Source organism: Quercus suber, unplaced genomic scaffold (genome assembly GCF_002906115.3).
Source record: "Quercus suber isolate HL8 unplaced genomic scaffold, Cork oak 2.0 scaffold_10, whole genome shotgun sequence".
NCBI classification, from domain to species: Eukaryota; Viridiplantae; Streptophyta; class Magnoliopsida; order Fagales; family Fagaceae; genus Quercus; species Quercus suber.
Window position 1 is genome coordinate 2,047,874 of NW_027069476.1, and position 14,851 is coordinate 2,062,724.

A 14,851-nucleotide genomic window follows, 5' to 3' on the forward strand; every position below is an offset into this window, starting at 1 on the left:
ATAGATGTGCCATGCACATCACTAGAGGAAGCCTGAAGTTCAGGTGCTCCTCATAAGCATACCTTTCTGCTTCATTAACTGCCAAGACCTTTACAGATAAAAGGAAATGCAGACCTGGAATCTCAAAGCAAGTTGAAATTTTGAAGCTGCCTAAGATTAAGGCTTTCCTCCTTTTTTCCCCAACAAAACCGGTGACATTCTCCGCTACAAGGAGCTCTATGATTTGTGCACCACTAAATATTGGTAACCAGAAGCTGAAGTTTTAGGCGCACCTGAGGCAATCTGAACAGCTTGTGTTTCATGTCAGACATCATCAAACCTCATAAGAATGCTGTATTATGTGCATGAATAAGACAGTCTTCCAACCCTTTAGGTAAGTAAAGTCATGTCTGAACGACCTGGTTGAGGTGTGGAAGGTTTAATCAATGGCCTCAAAGATTCCATTATACTTGCAAAAGAAGGACGTTTCCAGGGCTCACTGCAAAACCATTTATTAATGAAAAAAGGTAGCCAAGGAAACTTGTGGACTAGGAATAAATGAATTAGAACTTTAAACGCACTTGGCCCAGCAAGACTCAATCATTGAAGCGATTTGGGGATTCAAATCGCGTGGAATCTCAAGCCTTTTTCCCTTAAAGCCAACAGCTGCCACAACCTAAAAGACAGAACACATCAAACTATGTCTGACCAAACCAATGAGCCAAGGCAAACATATTTGCCTGTACACACTACAGACATTAAAGAGTAAGAGAAAAGGGATGAGGTAACACAAGTTATCTATATGATCAGTAGACCCATTATGCTTTTATTCCATAACATAGTTATCCTTTGTAAAGAAGTTAGAAATGCACCAAGATAAAAACTTAATCCAGGGCTGCTGTATCATAGCCAACCTACTTTAATATCTAGTTTAGGGAAGATTTAATCAGCTTTATAGACAACGTTTATCTAGAGCTTAACATGTGTGCATAGAACTGTAAATGAACCGAGCAGTTACTAAACAACTTGGGCTTGGCTTGGAAAAAAGCTTGTTTACGTTTGTTTATTCAACAAATGAGCCAAGCTAAAGCCTAAGTTTAGTCTCGACTATTAAACAAGCTAAACTCAAACATGATAAGTGCTCATGAACAACTGGTGAGTTTGAAGCTCGATTAATGTAATATAACATGTCTATATGTATAAATGTTTAAAATATACTCATATAGACTTAAGATTAGATTATGCAAGCTTGTAAATACGTTCATTAGATATCAAATAATTACTTTTAATTTATCGACAATATAAGTAGTCCATTTTGTAATAAAATTATATACAATTTTTAATACAAGGTTGATAAATCTGATTTTTATAAGTTCATAAACAAAATTATTCTATCTAATTAACTCAACTAATAGAATTTCAATTATAATTTAGTTATTAATTATTAGTATAGATTTGTGAAGGGATAAAAATTTTATCCATAGTGTTTACAAGATATGGGAAAAAAAAGTTAATCAAGTATCTCGTAAACAAACTCACAAACTCGAGCTTGTTCGACAAGAAAATGAACCAATTTTGAACATGCAATCTATTTTGGTAATGCATTCGAGCTCAGCTTGTGAGCCAAAAAATTTAAATGAACAATCTTGAACTTTTAATACTTAGCTCCACCCAACTCGTTTACCATGCAGAGTTCCAATATGTCTTCATCATTCATCATGAAGTCTCGCATACTTAAAACAGAAGTTTTTAAAATGAAATAAGTATTGGTCAGATTTTAGTGTCCCCAGAATATACTTGTCATATGTTTTGGACTTGCCGTTTACTAAATGCCTTTACAAATTAAGGTTCTTCTATAACTTGGACCAGCCTAGCACCAAAATCGTGCTCTCTGGCTTTCAAAATTTTTGCAATCATTAGTTACTAAGACGTTGTGCAAATCTTAAAACCTTATACTAATATTCCTATATTAATATCATATATTATAATTAATAATCAAAATTAGAAATCATAAAAACTGTGTTGTGTAACTTCATTCAAAAAATGAAATTGAATCACTTTAAAATTGGAAAATCATTTCTATTTTGATTTTGATCTTTTTTTTATTATTGTATCAAATATATTGTGTATTTTCGAACAAAGAGTGACCTTATATTACACAAGAATCTCCCTTTTTTTACTTTAAAAATACTTTATTAATTTCCCTTTTCCGATGTCCATTCCAAGTTATAGAAGCAAAATATGAGCACAATCATACTCATACACTCCTACATTCACTTTCCATGATTTGACTTATCAAAAACAAACTACAACCTGTGCTGGCTTTGAATCTCATTGTATTCTTTAGGCTTCTTTGTGTGCATTGTACATGAAGTAGTCTCTTTTCTAATAAATTTATCTTTACCCTTTAAAATTTTAAAAATTAAAAAAAATACCTGTGCTGGATTTAAATTACTCCATGGTTGTTGCAATGTTGCAAGCTCCCACAAGATTACACCAAAGCTGTAAACATCTGATTTCTCATTTGATGGCTCATCACGAAGAACTTCTGGGGCCATCCACTCAGGCTAATTACATAGAAGAGAAATAGTTACATTTCCTGTGTTAAAATAATATGGCTCATGCCTTCTTAACATAATAACCAGCTGAAGTATTGTTGTCGAGTTCAATAGAACATACCGTACCAGCAGCTGACTTTGATGACAGAAATGTGCTTGCCTTTAGTCGGGAAAGACCAAAATCACAAACCTAAATGAACAGTCATTCAAGCAGTATGAGGAAAGGGTAGAAGCACTAACCAAATATAGAAACAAGGAGTCCTCTACAAATTACAGCTTCAACTCTAATGGATAACACCGGAAATAGTCACTATAAACTATACTGAGAATCTGAGCAGATAACAAGAGGGTACAGAATATACTGTTTCCCATTGAAAGACATAAAGTTTGCCGCTTGTACAGGTTCATATCAATAAAAAATAATTCTGAGAGCCAAAGGAAAATAGCAGAAGCAAAATTATGGTGCCTGGCTCATTGATCATTAACATGAAAGTTGACAATGTACTTCACAAACTTGAAAACTTTGCATTCCTACCTTCACTGTATATTTTTTGTCAACCAGAAGATTTGGAGATTTTAGATCTCGATGAACAATGGGAGGGTTGCGCTTATGAAGATAATTCATTCCCTTTGCCTGTATAAAACAATGACATATCATTTAGCCCAGAAGAACCAAGACACAGTTGAGATAATCATGACAAAAACAACAGTGATGATGATCAGAATGAGAAAACAGAAGAATGAACAAATGCAAGTCTTTGAACGCATACCACATCATAAGCCATGTTCAAACGACGCCTCTCATCCAACATCTCTCTTGCACCAGCCTTATGCAAAAGCCGATACAAGCTACCTCTGCACTTTAAAGTCAATATTTTAATTCATTGAACAATCTAAAACCCCTTAAGCAGATATAAGGTTTAAGAAAACATTACAAAACCTTGATAAATATTCTGTTACTATAGATAAGTTTGGGGGCTGAGTGACTGCGCCCATAAAGAGAACAATATTTGGATGCCGTAGTCGTTTCATTATTGCAACCTAACAAACAAAAGAAGTCCAACCACATCTCAAATCAAGGCTCATAAACATAGAAAGCATGATTAGCTTTCTCAACATTAAAGCAAAATTTGTTCAAGTTCTTAGCCATTACATACCTCCCTCAAAAATTCTTTATATCTTTCAGCATGAAAGTCTTGTTCCATGAGAATCTTCACAGCAACTTCCTGGAATATAGATTTGAATTTAATATATATAATGCATAAGTGGATAATAACAACAAAATATTAAACATTACAAACAACACAAGAAACACATAAAGATACAAAACAGATCACATCACAACATTAGCTTAAAATCGAATTTCGACAAAAAATATTGAAAGGGAATTTCATGTCAAACATTAAACCCCATACATGAAAAAAGATACTGGAGATGCAAATACAATGCATTATTCTTTCTCAAAAAAAAACCAGAAGCACATACGATATCAGGATGTGCCTCTCAGCAACAGTAGATTCATAGCCAGTATATATTGTAAATTATTGAAACAGCTCAAGAATTTAGAGCTGCAATATTAGGCATGTGCCTTAATGACACAACTACTCATTTGAGAATGTTTTGTGCCTCCACATGCTACATCATGCTACTATGCAGGCATCATAAATGTCTGGTTTGCAGCATCAATTTGACATGGTGGAGATTATTACCTTATATATTATTATTATCATAATGTAGATATAAACACTGACAAAATTAATATAACAAATAATCTTAAGATCCGGCATCATATTCTTCAACTCAATTACTATCCATTAATAACACATATACTAAAAATTTCACAATTTTGTGGACTTCATTGGATAGCTATGCATGCATGTGCATGCATGTAGAAGCTCTCACCTACATAGGCACATAATTAATTCCCTCATCAAAAGAAGAATTTTGATCCTCAACCTTACCTCTAAACCCCAAAAGTCAATCGTATATTACACATTTCATTTGCAAATACAGTTTGATATTCTCAGATATAAATAAGGCTTGATATTGCTGAACAACGGTCATTTGATCTCTAGATTATATATATAGAAACATTATAATTGAGGGATAAGTTGCTTACCGAACCATGCCAGTCACCACGATGGACAGTTCCAAAAGAACCTGAAAAGGAACCAAGTTGATTCTAAGTATTTCCTAGTGCAAAATTATTGCAATAAATTGCATTGCACACAAGAGGTATATGGCCTCTCTATTCTGTTCTGTTAGACAATTATCATGTTCACATATATACCTGCCCCAATTTTTTCTTTTAGAACAAGATCACTCCATGGAATGTCGAATTCCTCTACCTCAATAGAAAGCTCTTTACTTGGTTTACCGGAAACCAGCTGAGCTCCCTCACTGAATCTTGAATCCTTAATAGTATCCACCCTCATATGCCTAACAGGTGGGATATGTTTAAGATGGGTTGTATCTTTGACAATGGCTGTTGAGTGTGTAATATTTTGAGAAGGATTACATGATTGGAACATTTCAGAATCTCGATCCTGAGCACTTTGTTGAGAAACTTTTGGATGCAGAAGTACGTAAGAATTTTCATCATTATCACTTGGAATCAGAGTATTGTTGTTTTTGTCTGTGTACTTCCTCTCATACTGCTGATTATGCATGAAAAACCCAGGATCTTCATTAACAACACTTCCTGTGATAATTAGTCAACGAATTAGAATTATTATACAGGATCAAAACCATAATACAAGAGCAATCATTTTAAACTTTACTACACTACAGTATAGTAATTACCACAGCTATATGAGAAACCATAACAAGAAGGGGGGGAAAAAAGGCATAACAAATGTGCTGTAATGTGCTGCTAGATAGCCAATGAGCTTAAGCTCAATTGGCACCTCCTCCCCTTGAAAGTGCTAGGTGGAGGATGAGGACATGGGTTCAAGACCTACTAGGTGCGTATGTAACTTCCCAATAAATAAAAAATGTGCTACTAGATGATGAACAATCCTTTTTCCACTGCAGAAGAAGTTGAATGAGTCTAGAATTATCCAAAGGTGCAGGTGATCCACACCCAAACTTTTTACTTGTCCTTCTATGGTTAAAAGGCTGAGATATAAGCTAACATCTTTGCTCACTTACATTCACTTAGGACTTCAGAAGTTAAATTTTAACGAGGCACAACAAAAATTTTAATAAGTTATTAATATCAATAAAATGTGAATCAAATAATTATCACCATAGGATTTGGCCAAAAAAATAAAATAAAATAAAAAATAAAAAAACTAATTATCCGGAAAGCCAAAAGTCCTTATCAATGAAATACAGACTAGTATTGAACCAAGTATCGTGAGTCACATTACAAGGATACTACCTACTCTTTTCCCCTTGGATTTATTAATATATATTTAATAAACAAATGCATGCTCTCTAATTACCAAAACCCAGAGCTCAAATTTGAGTTCCCTAACAACCATCAAATTGAGTTCACTCCCCATCCAGCATCAGTGTCTCTGCAAGTTGTCATCTGGATTGAATATCAGAACATTTATACCCAAAAGCAGATAATTTTCCATCAATTCCTCATCATAAAAATAAATGGCCTCGAGCAACCAAATACCCATCCCATCAAGTATTAGTAACTTTTTCATTAGGTATTTCAGATCTTCCCTGACTTTTCAGGTGTAAAACAAAAATAAAGTTGGTTTTCACTATAACAAACACCGAAAAAAAATAAAATTAAAAAAAAATAAAGAAAAAGAAAAAGAAAAAGTAGAACATATATAGAGGAAACAAAACCTGAAGATAAATAAAACACACATAAATAGGAGCTGCGAGAGTAAGTAAAATGGGACATAACCCTATGTAACTGTTCCTCATTGTCCTTTTATATGGCATGCCACATATAGCTGGTGAAGAGTCCAACATATTATTGTCTAAGTGAACTGTACGTAACTATTGATCACATCCAAGGCCTAGAACCCAACAACAACGAATGAGAATCACCTTATACTGTAGATTGTCCCATTAGAGCCTCTAATGCACACAAGTTCTGAAGCACAGTGAAAGGTCGAAAAGAAGAGACAAATAACAGATTTAAGAAAACTGCATAAAAAAATACAATGAAAGCTACCCACAATTGTTCAATTCTTATTGCCAGGTGAGCATATATATGCCCATTAGAGAATTCTTTTGTAAACAGTTGGCTTACTATATAGCCGACATAGAGTCCAACATATGATAGTCTAAGTGAACCCTATGTTACTTTTTTTTTTTTGATAAGGAAGTGAACCCTACATAACTATTGATCACATATTATAGGCCTAGAACCCAACAACAATGAATGAGAATCACCTTATACAGTAGATTGTCCCATTAGAGCCTCTAATGCACACAAGTTCTGAAGCACGGTGAAAGGCCGAGAAGAACAGACAAATAACAGATTTAAGAATACTGCATATAAAACTACAATGAAAGCTACCCACAATTGTTCAATTCTTACTGCCAGGTGAGCATATGTATGCCCATTAGAGAATTCTTTTGTAAACAGCTGGCTTACAACAGATTGATCAAAAGGAAAATTACAATATAGCAGATATGAATAGCCACAACACTAAGGATTAGCAGATCATTATAGGGAAAAAGATAAAATTAAATTAAAATTCAAGGAAAACTTGCTATAATATGAACATATAGCTTACATTGTTACTTTGAGAACACTAACCTGTGGAAGCATCATCAAATACGAGATTAAGTGACTGGCAGTCCAAGAAATACTGCTTGGCCAGTGCCCTGAAATCAATGGTGGGTTCAACTGGTTTAAGTCGTGGAAAGCGCAATGGTGAAGATATTGAAATGGAAGAAGGACCGTTGAGCAAGGAATCAGGCTCACATAAGTAACCTGGCTTCCCAATCAAATCAACCAAATATTCCCTGAAATATACAAGAAATACCTCATGAAGTCTCAAACAATAGGATAATACTGAACTATAAAATGGAGGCCACAAAAATATAATGTGTGTGTGGCAACAATATGTAATTAGTAAAGGACCTTAGGTACAGTTTCTTATGTGTTGTACCTTAAGTTCCCCATTGAAGTTCAACTATGTGGCTGCATTGTCCAATAAGTGAAATGATTGAATTTAATTGTTGTTAGAGGAGGGTAACACCGTCTGTACTTCATTGGCCAATGCAGTCACATGATTGAATTTAATTGGTGAACCTAAGGTATAATGCCTAAGTAATTGTACATAAGTTTTGTCCTTAGTTATATATATATATATGTATGTAAATTTACATATACTATTAATATCATAAATAAACCAGGGCAAGTGCCTTTTTTTTCCTTTTCCCTTTTGTTTGGGGGCAAGATTGAAACAAACTGAAGCAGGACACCCAATGCATGAATAGTGTCCCCACAATAGCTCCTCTAGATCATTTCAAAATATTAGATGACAGACATTTTCAGCAGAAATTCCAACCTCATACTTCATGACCAAAAAGGAAAGTAATACTAAATTCAAAACCATTACAAATTATTCTATAAAACCATAACCCAACTTGATCGGATTAATCTTACACGTGAATTGTGAAACACAAACAAGTGCTCACAGGAACAGACTCACTGTCACAGAAGGAATAAATTCTGCAACACTATAAAAATAGATAACTTACAGTCCCAAGAGAAGTTGCATAACATATGACTTAAACCCAAGAAACACAGTTAAAAGTTTCATTACTAAGTCAATAATAGATACCATGAATACCAATAAATCATACCTATCAAGCCCAAACCGGACAAGACAAGAGCAAGCATCAGCTCTTGTGCAGTATTTACAGCCTTTGGCTATTCGACACGGTAAGTCAATTGTGTCAGCTAGCACCTGCAAAGATCATATTTGCACAGATCCCCTCAATTATATTAAAAATAAACAAACACCAAAAACCACTAGGAAAAAAAATAATATGTTAACCTTTGTTGTGTCGGTATTGCTATATATAAGTTTTGTTTTGAAAAATTGTAATTGACCATCTAAGTAAAGTATGGAGTATGTGAGAAAGTGCAGTATTAATATTATGTAGTAAGTTGTGTCCTAGAATGTCTGAGACTACATAATAAGTTGTCTTGGAAACTATTTAAGATTTATTACATGTGTTTGACCAGTCAATCTCTGTATCCCTTATAAAGTTTTCTATAAAAGATTGACTAGTCATTCTATTATAGAAAACTTAGATTATTCCTAGAATTACTCCATTTACTGCCTTCTAGGCTTTCTCTATTGTTTTACAACAAAGACATCAACTTTGCTGCCTTATTCGGGCCACATCAGTTGCACACAGTTTCTTTTTCTTTTTCTTTTTCTTTTTCTTTTGGTAAGCATCAGTTGCACAAAGTTTCACCAAAGGGAAGAACAAATTTTGAACTTTAATCAAGATACATAGCTCTAACAATAAAAACAATTAAAAACTTCCTGAGCAAGGCAAAATGAATAAATCATATATAGATTGGGAGCTTACTTTAAACAATATAGCACGATGTGTGCAGAGGCCAACAGATAGGCTACCTATTGGAACAACAACAGATCCTAAGCAATCTCTTAGCTCATCAATGCACTCTCTCCAGATGGGAACAAATTCATCTTCTCCAGTGGAAGCTGAACCCCTTGTGATAGCAATAAAAGGTTGGTTACAAATGTATGATGGGAACAGATATGTTCGGGCAATTTGAGGAAAAAAGGTGTAGTTCAAACAACTCACCCCATACGATTGCAGATAAGCTTTGCAAGCTGATCAACAACCTCTTTAGTGGTTATGCAGCTACCAGAAATGCCGAGGACCCTATTTTGGAGTTCCTTTAAGCTTGGATCACCACGTCGATCAATCAAAACTACTTCAATTTTAGAATCAGTGTTTGGATCAACAGACTTTAGTGATTCAATTGATGGAATACGACCATACTCTTGAAGATCAGTGCAAACGGTCCAGACATATGGATCCATCCCATGAATCAGATAAAACCCATCAGGCACTTTGTCGAAGTATGACAAGCAGCCATTCACCTGATGCAGGTTAGATTAATAAAGCAGGATACTCAGTGTTAGACGCATACATGTCTTATGTCTGCAAAACATAACATGCATCTACAAAATCAATCATTTGGTTGTGTATATCACAGGAAAAGAAAATAATACTTAAAGCCTGTCTGGTATTGCATTTATAAAGGGAGAAAGAACTTTACTAGTTCTTAAAGCTCTTTAGCAAAATTTGTCACACCCACATGTTGGCAATTTTGCTAAAGAGCTTTAAGGAACCCCCTGATGGGTAACATAAGTGGAAGCCACTTTAAAGACATATAAGAGGAGAGGGAAAGCTGGTTTTAGTGCTCAAGCATGAATTTAGGGCGTTTCTTATTTTATTGTTTATTTGCTGCCAGATCAGCTTTAATTAAGGTCTACTAGAATAAGGCAATTTGGTAATTTCCAGAAATCTGGAATTGGCTATCCTCAGCTGTACCAAAGGACCATGAGTCTTATTGTCTGTTTTTAGTAATTTTCCTATTTGGTTTAGAAGTTATTAAGCCCTTTTTTGTTTGTTATTAGTAATCGTGGTCATTTTAGGAATAAATATTGTAGACTATTGTAGTCAAAATATTCATAGTGAAATTTATTCTAATAAGATTTCAGCAGCTTATTTTAAGCTTTGAGGGTGTGATTGCTTAGGAAAGCCTAGGTGCAATTGCCTAGTTTTTTATTTATCTTGTTTTTTAATTCTATCCCCTGTTTCAACCCCAAACTATCATCAAGATTCAATCTTTTCTAACCAAAAACCCTTGGACATCCCCATTATTCAAGAATCCATCAAGAACTCATCAAAAAATCTATTGTTGTGCTAAATTCTTAAAGATCCTACATAACCCCCTGCCCACTTAAAGCTGGAAAACAGGTTTAAGCTAAAGCTGATTTTTTTTTTGATAAGTAAGAAAGATGTACATTGAAAAAAAGCTGCTTTATGCAAAGAGAGCACAAAGCAGACCATAAAAATTACAAGGGAAGAGAAAAAAGAAGAAAATTAATTACAAAGAAGAAGAGAATTAAGGAATAAAGGGAAAGAATCGCTAGATGTGAGTCCCCAAGCCCTAGACCAGTCAAACAAAGAGCCACTAAAAGAAGCAAGCAGCTGGTCTCCAATACCATCCATGTCCTTAAAAGTCCTCCAATTACACTCCCTCCAAATACACCACATTAAGCACAACAGAATTGAATTCCAAATGCTTGACGAGTGCTTCCCCAGCCAATTCCACCAACCAAAGAGAATATCTGAAACTGTCCCCAAATGATTTAAAAACAAAGCTCCACAACCGATGAGCTTGCTCACAATGAAGCAACAAATGATCCACAGTCTCCCCATAATAACGACACATAACACAAATCAACACCCCTACGCCTCAAGTTGTCACCCTTAAGAATCTTATCCCAAGCTACAGTCCAAACAAAAAGAGAAACTCGTTGAGGGGCCTCTACTTTCCAAACACCTTTCCAAGGAAAGACGACAGAAAAGGGACCTCTCAACTCATTATAAAAAGAACGGATATCAAAATCCCCATTCCTCTTCAACTTCCATCTCATACGATCCTCACTTTCTAAAGAAGGTGTATTGAATTCCAAGATATGAAGGAAATCCAGCATTAAATCCAACTCCCAGTCATTTAAATCCTGAGTGAAACGTACATCCCAGCCATTTAGCGTCAAAGTTCTTTCGCAAATTGCTTTAGCTTTTAATAAAAATAATGATTAAACATAAATCACTATGCTTATTTTACAAAATGATACTCGATGCCCACCTATTATGAAAGAGAGAGAGAATGATAATAATAATAATAATTAAATGAACATTGGGAGACCATTAATTGAATTGATTGGGTTTAAGTATGAAAATATAAAGCACTCTTATTATGTCTTCTTTTGTTATTTCTTAATTCTTACATCTAAAAGCTCTTTATCAAGTTTGTTACCAAACGAGTGTAACAACTTCAAAGCACTTTATCACTATATTTTCCAAATACCCCAAACGCTAAATCTCTTTTTAGTTAAAGCTATTTATCAAAAGCTCTACAGCTAAAACTCTACTCCCTACATCAATGCCAAATGGATGCTTAAAATTTTGTTTCAACCCCAAACAGATTTATAAGCCTCATTCAATAGACACAGCCAATATCTATATTATTACATTAACCCAACCCCCAACTAGTGAAGGGGTGCATCCGAACTGTGTCACACTTCAAATTTCCATAACTCTCCCATTTATCCCTTCCTAACAATTGTCCAGTTTCTATTTTGAGATTTTATCTAAAGTATTTAATCAGGATTCGCTACAAAATGTTAACTTCTACATAAGTGAAGTATTCGATATCTACAGTGAGGAATCCACAAGACAATTCTATCTAGACTAGTTCACTTTAGTAAACCCTCCACCCCAACCCTGCCTCTCTCTTTGTTTAATATAGTTGTAAGCTCCTATTTGCTTTCTCTACAGAACACCTACCAAAACCTGCAAGTACTTAAGATAAACATAAAAATATAGATATACATATCATAAATGGTAAAGTCTTTTATGTTTTCCGACTCCTTTAACCACTTTGAGTATCAAATTCAGGCCTACAATTCCCAAAAGAAGAAAAATTAAAAATCACTTTCTAAGGCTGTTGATGTTGATTTCCCCATACAAATTTACAATAAAACCACTCCTGATCACTTCAAAGATAATCGAAGGACAGGTTAGTTTTCCTAGAGCAGACGCTTATATTTCTATGGTTTATGCTGCTCCATTTTGCACTTGCTCTCTTTCCCAGAAGAAGCCTTAGATTAGATTACCACCGCTTAAATTCAATCTTGAAATCCAATGCTATCCTTCAAATCAAATTGTAAATGATCATGATCTCTACAACTGCATTAACCTAAGTAGTTTTTTTCCATACAGTTCCCTCACACACGCATGTACTGTTAATATTTCTGATTGCAAATGACAACAACATTTTCAATGAAGTCCTCCCATCTTGCTATTGTTGGTTTGGATTTGCTTTCTATGCTAAAAGTCGGCAAAAGTACTAAGTTGTAACTAGAAAAGGCGAGGCTTTAAAGTTGTACATAAGCAAATAAGCTAAATATGCTCAGAAACTAAAGCCAACCCAATTACACACCTATAGTTTCCATAACAACTTTTATTCACTTTTTCACACAACAAAACCTTGTGCTAATGCCTCATAACAGTACAAACAAAGCATTTATGTTAAACCCATGATTCGAAATTCCCATATCAATGCGCCCACAAAGTTAAAGACATCTAACTTGGCTAAACCTTTTGCTAAGCATTCAATTCAGTCACTATACAAACAATTGCGCTTAGTAATCATAAAACAGAAATCAAAATAAAGCAAATTACCCAGTAACGATGAGAAATTGCCTCAGCGGAACCCGACCTCGGCGCCGATTCGTCAGGCACGGGATCCAAGAAATTAGGGTCATCGGCACAAGTGGCCTCCGACGAGAGCCGCAACGCCAAAGCAAGCTGCAATTGGTAACTCTCCTCCGTCTGCTGGGCCCAGCTCTTCCCATAGGAGGACCCGCCGCCAGTGTTCCCCACCGCCTTAGCTCTGAACTCGCCGATTCTGAAAACGTCGTCGTGCGTGTACGTTCCCAAACCGTCGATCTCGTTCGCCGCCGACGCGGACAGCGTCGGCGCGTAGTACTCGCCGGAGAGCGAGCTCTCTCCGAAGCTACTCCCACTCGATTGCCTCTGAAGCCCTATCGACGAGTACAGGTTCCCGATCCGATTCCCTCTGTGATCACCAACCGCGTCCCAATCCAACGGCCTCTCCGCCTTCGACTTGTTGTTGTTCTTCGACTCGCCGGACAACGAAGACTCGTAAAACGACGTCGGAGCTCCGGCAGACGACGTGACGTACTGGTCGTCGGGGACTTGGTTTAGCAACGTGTAGTTCGATCTCCTAGCAGGCATTTCCATCGAGATCTTCACAATCCAAAATCTCCTTCCCCCTCACAAAACCCTAGAATCAGCCATTGTTGAAGGAACAAGAAAAATGAAATTGGGAGGTTTTTGAAGTCTCTTTCTCTCTCTAGAATTTTTGGTAGACGAAGTTTCTCTCTCTAGAATTCGATTGTCGGAGAGAGAGAAAGGAAAGCGGTGCTTTTTTATTCGGTGGCGTAATCGTAATATTCTTTTTGTTTTTTCTTTTTGTTTTTTAAATACACAATCAAAATTTTTTTTTTCTTTTTGTTTTTAATGCTTTTCGGTACGTACCGGGTGCCTGATTCGCCCGATTTTTCGGTCACGCGGCCGTTGGGCTTTCCTGTTTAGGTTGCTTTGTCTCTGTGCATGTTTGTGTGCCGCTAGATTTCATTATAGACAATGGTCTATTTATGTGTACATAAGAAAGATATACATGTGTTATAATATTCCATATATGGGGACCATATCACTGCAATTTTTTCATTCTTTTTCATTTTTTAAATTTTGTTTTTTTTTACTTTATTCATTGTACTTGTTGAAGTATATATATTGTACTTTGATTCTCCAAAAACAAAATTAATAATAATAATAAAATAAAAATTAAGTATAGTACTACTACAATTTTAGAAAAATGTACGAATGAATAAATAGATAATAAAATATCTATCCAGTACCTATAATTGTACATAATTGAGTATAGGGGAAAGAATATGGCTTGATAAAAAATAAAATGAAAGAATGATTTTTAATCTCTATATATAATTATTTTTTTGAGATTCCAATTACTATATAAAATTATAATAAAAAATTTTGTGTCCACTTTTTGTACTCCAAAAATACCCCTAAAAACCACATAAGTTTTTTATTTGGCAAAAACTAGTAAATACAAACAAATAAAAAAATTCATAAAATCTTTTTTTTTTCTTGACAGAATTCGTAAAATCTTTAAAATAGACCGTTTTTTTTTTTTTTTTTGAGAAGAAGAAATGGAAGGACTTGGTATTTTATTATTTAAATCTATACAAAAAAAAAAAAAAAAAAAAAGTAGCCCTCTAATATAGTTTTTTGTTTTTGAAGAAACCCTTTAATATTGTTAATTGTTCTACTTGATAAATAATAATTAATGGCATACAATGGGCTTAAAATAAGCATAGTTATTCAACTACTATACCTTTACAAAATTAAAAGGCAGTTCATAATATCAAATTTGTTACACCTTAGACAACATTTAAAAAAAAAAAAAAACACTAACAAATACCGCATGTCCTTAGTGCAATGAT

The 14,851-nt window shown here is 34.8% G+C and overlaps 1 protein-coding gene across 3 annotated transcripts; it reads right to left on the minus strand.

The window, feature by feature from the left end:
- Nucleotides 1–185: 185 nt before the first annotated feature.
- Nucleotides 186–13,781, minus strand: LOC112039665 (serine/threonine-protein kinase CTR1). Of its 3 annotated transcripts, XM_024072546.2 has the most exons (15): nt 12,984–13,779; nt 9,303–9,604; nt 9,063–9,207; nt 8,325–8,428; nt 7,270–7,478; nt 4,828–5,238; nt 4,657–4,697; nt 3,695–3,763; nt 3,478–3,578; nt 3,308–3,392; nt 3,073–3,171; nt 2,659–2,727; nt 2,415–2,546; nt 561–655; nt 186–478 (listed from the first exon to the last, which is right to left on the minus strand). In XM_024072546.2, exons 1-15 carry the CDS (start codon nt 13,563–13,565, stop codon nt 370–372), a joined length of 2,553 nt encoding a protein of 850 aa, XP_023928314.1. In that variant the 5' UTR covers nt 13,566–13,779; the 3' UTR covers nt 186–369. The 3 variants fall into 3 exon arrangements, with proteins under 3 accessions (XP_023928314.1, XP_023928316.1, XP_065633921.1); XM_024072548.2 differs by lacking the exons at nt 9,063–9,207; nt 9,303–9,604; XM_065777849.1 differs by lacking the exons at nt 186–478; nt 561–655; nt 2,415–2,546; nt 2,659–2,727 and adding an exon at nt 2,746–2,962 and having other exon boundaries at nt 12,984–13,781.
- Between the last annotated feature and the right edge of the window lie 1,070 nt (nt 13,782–14,851).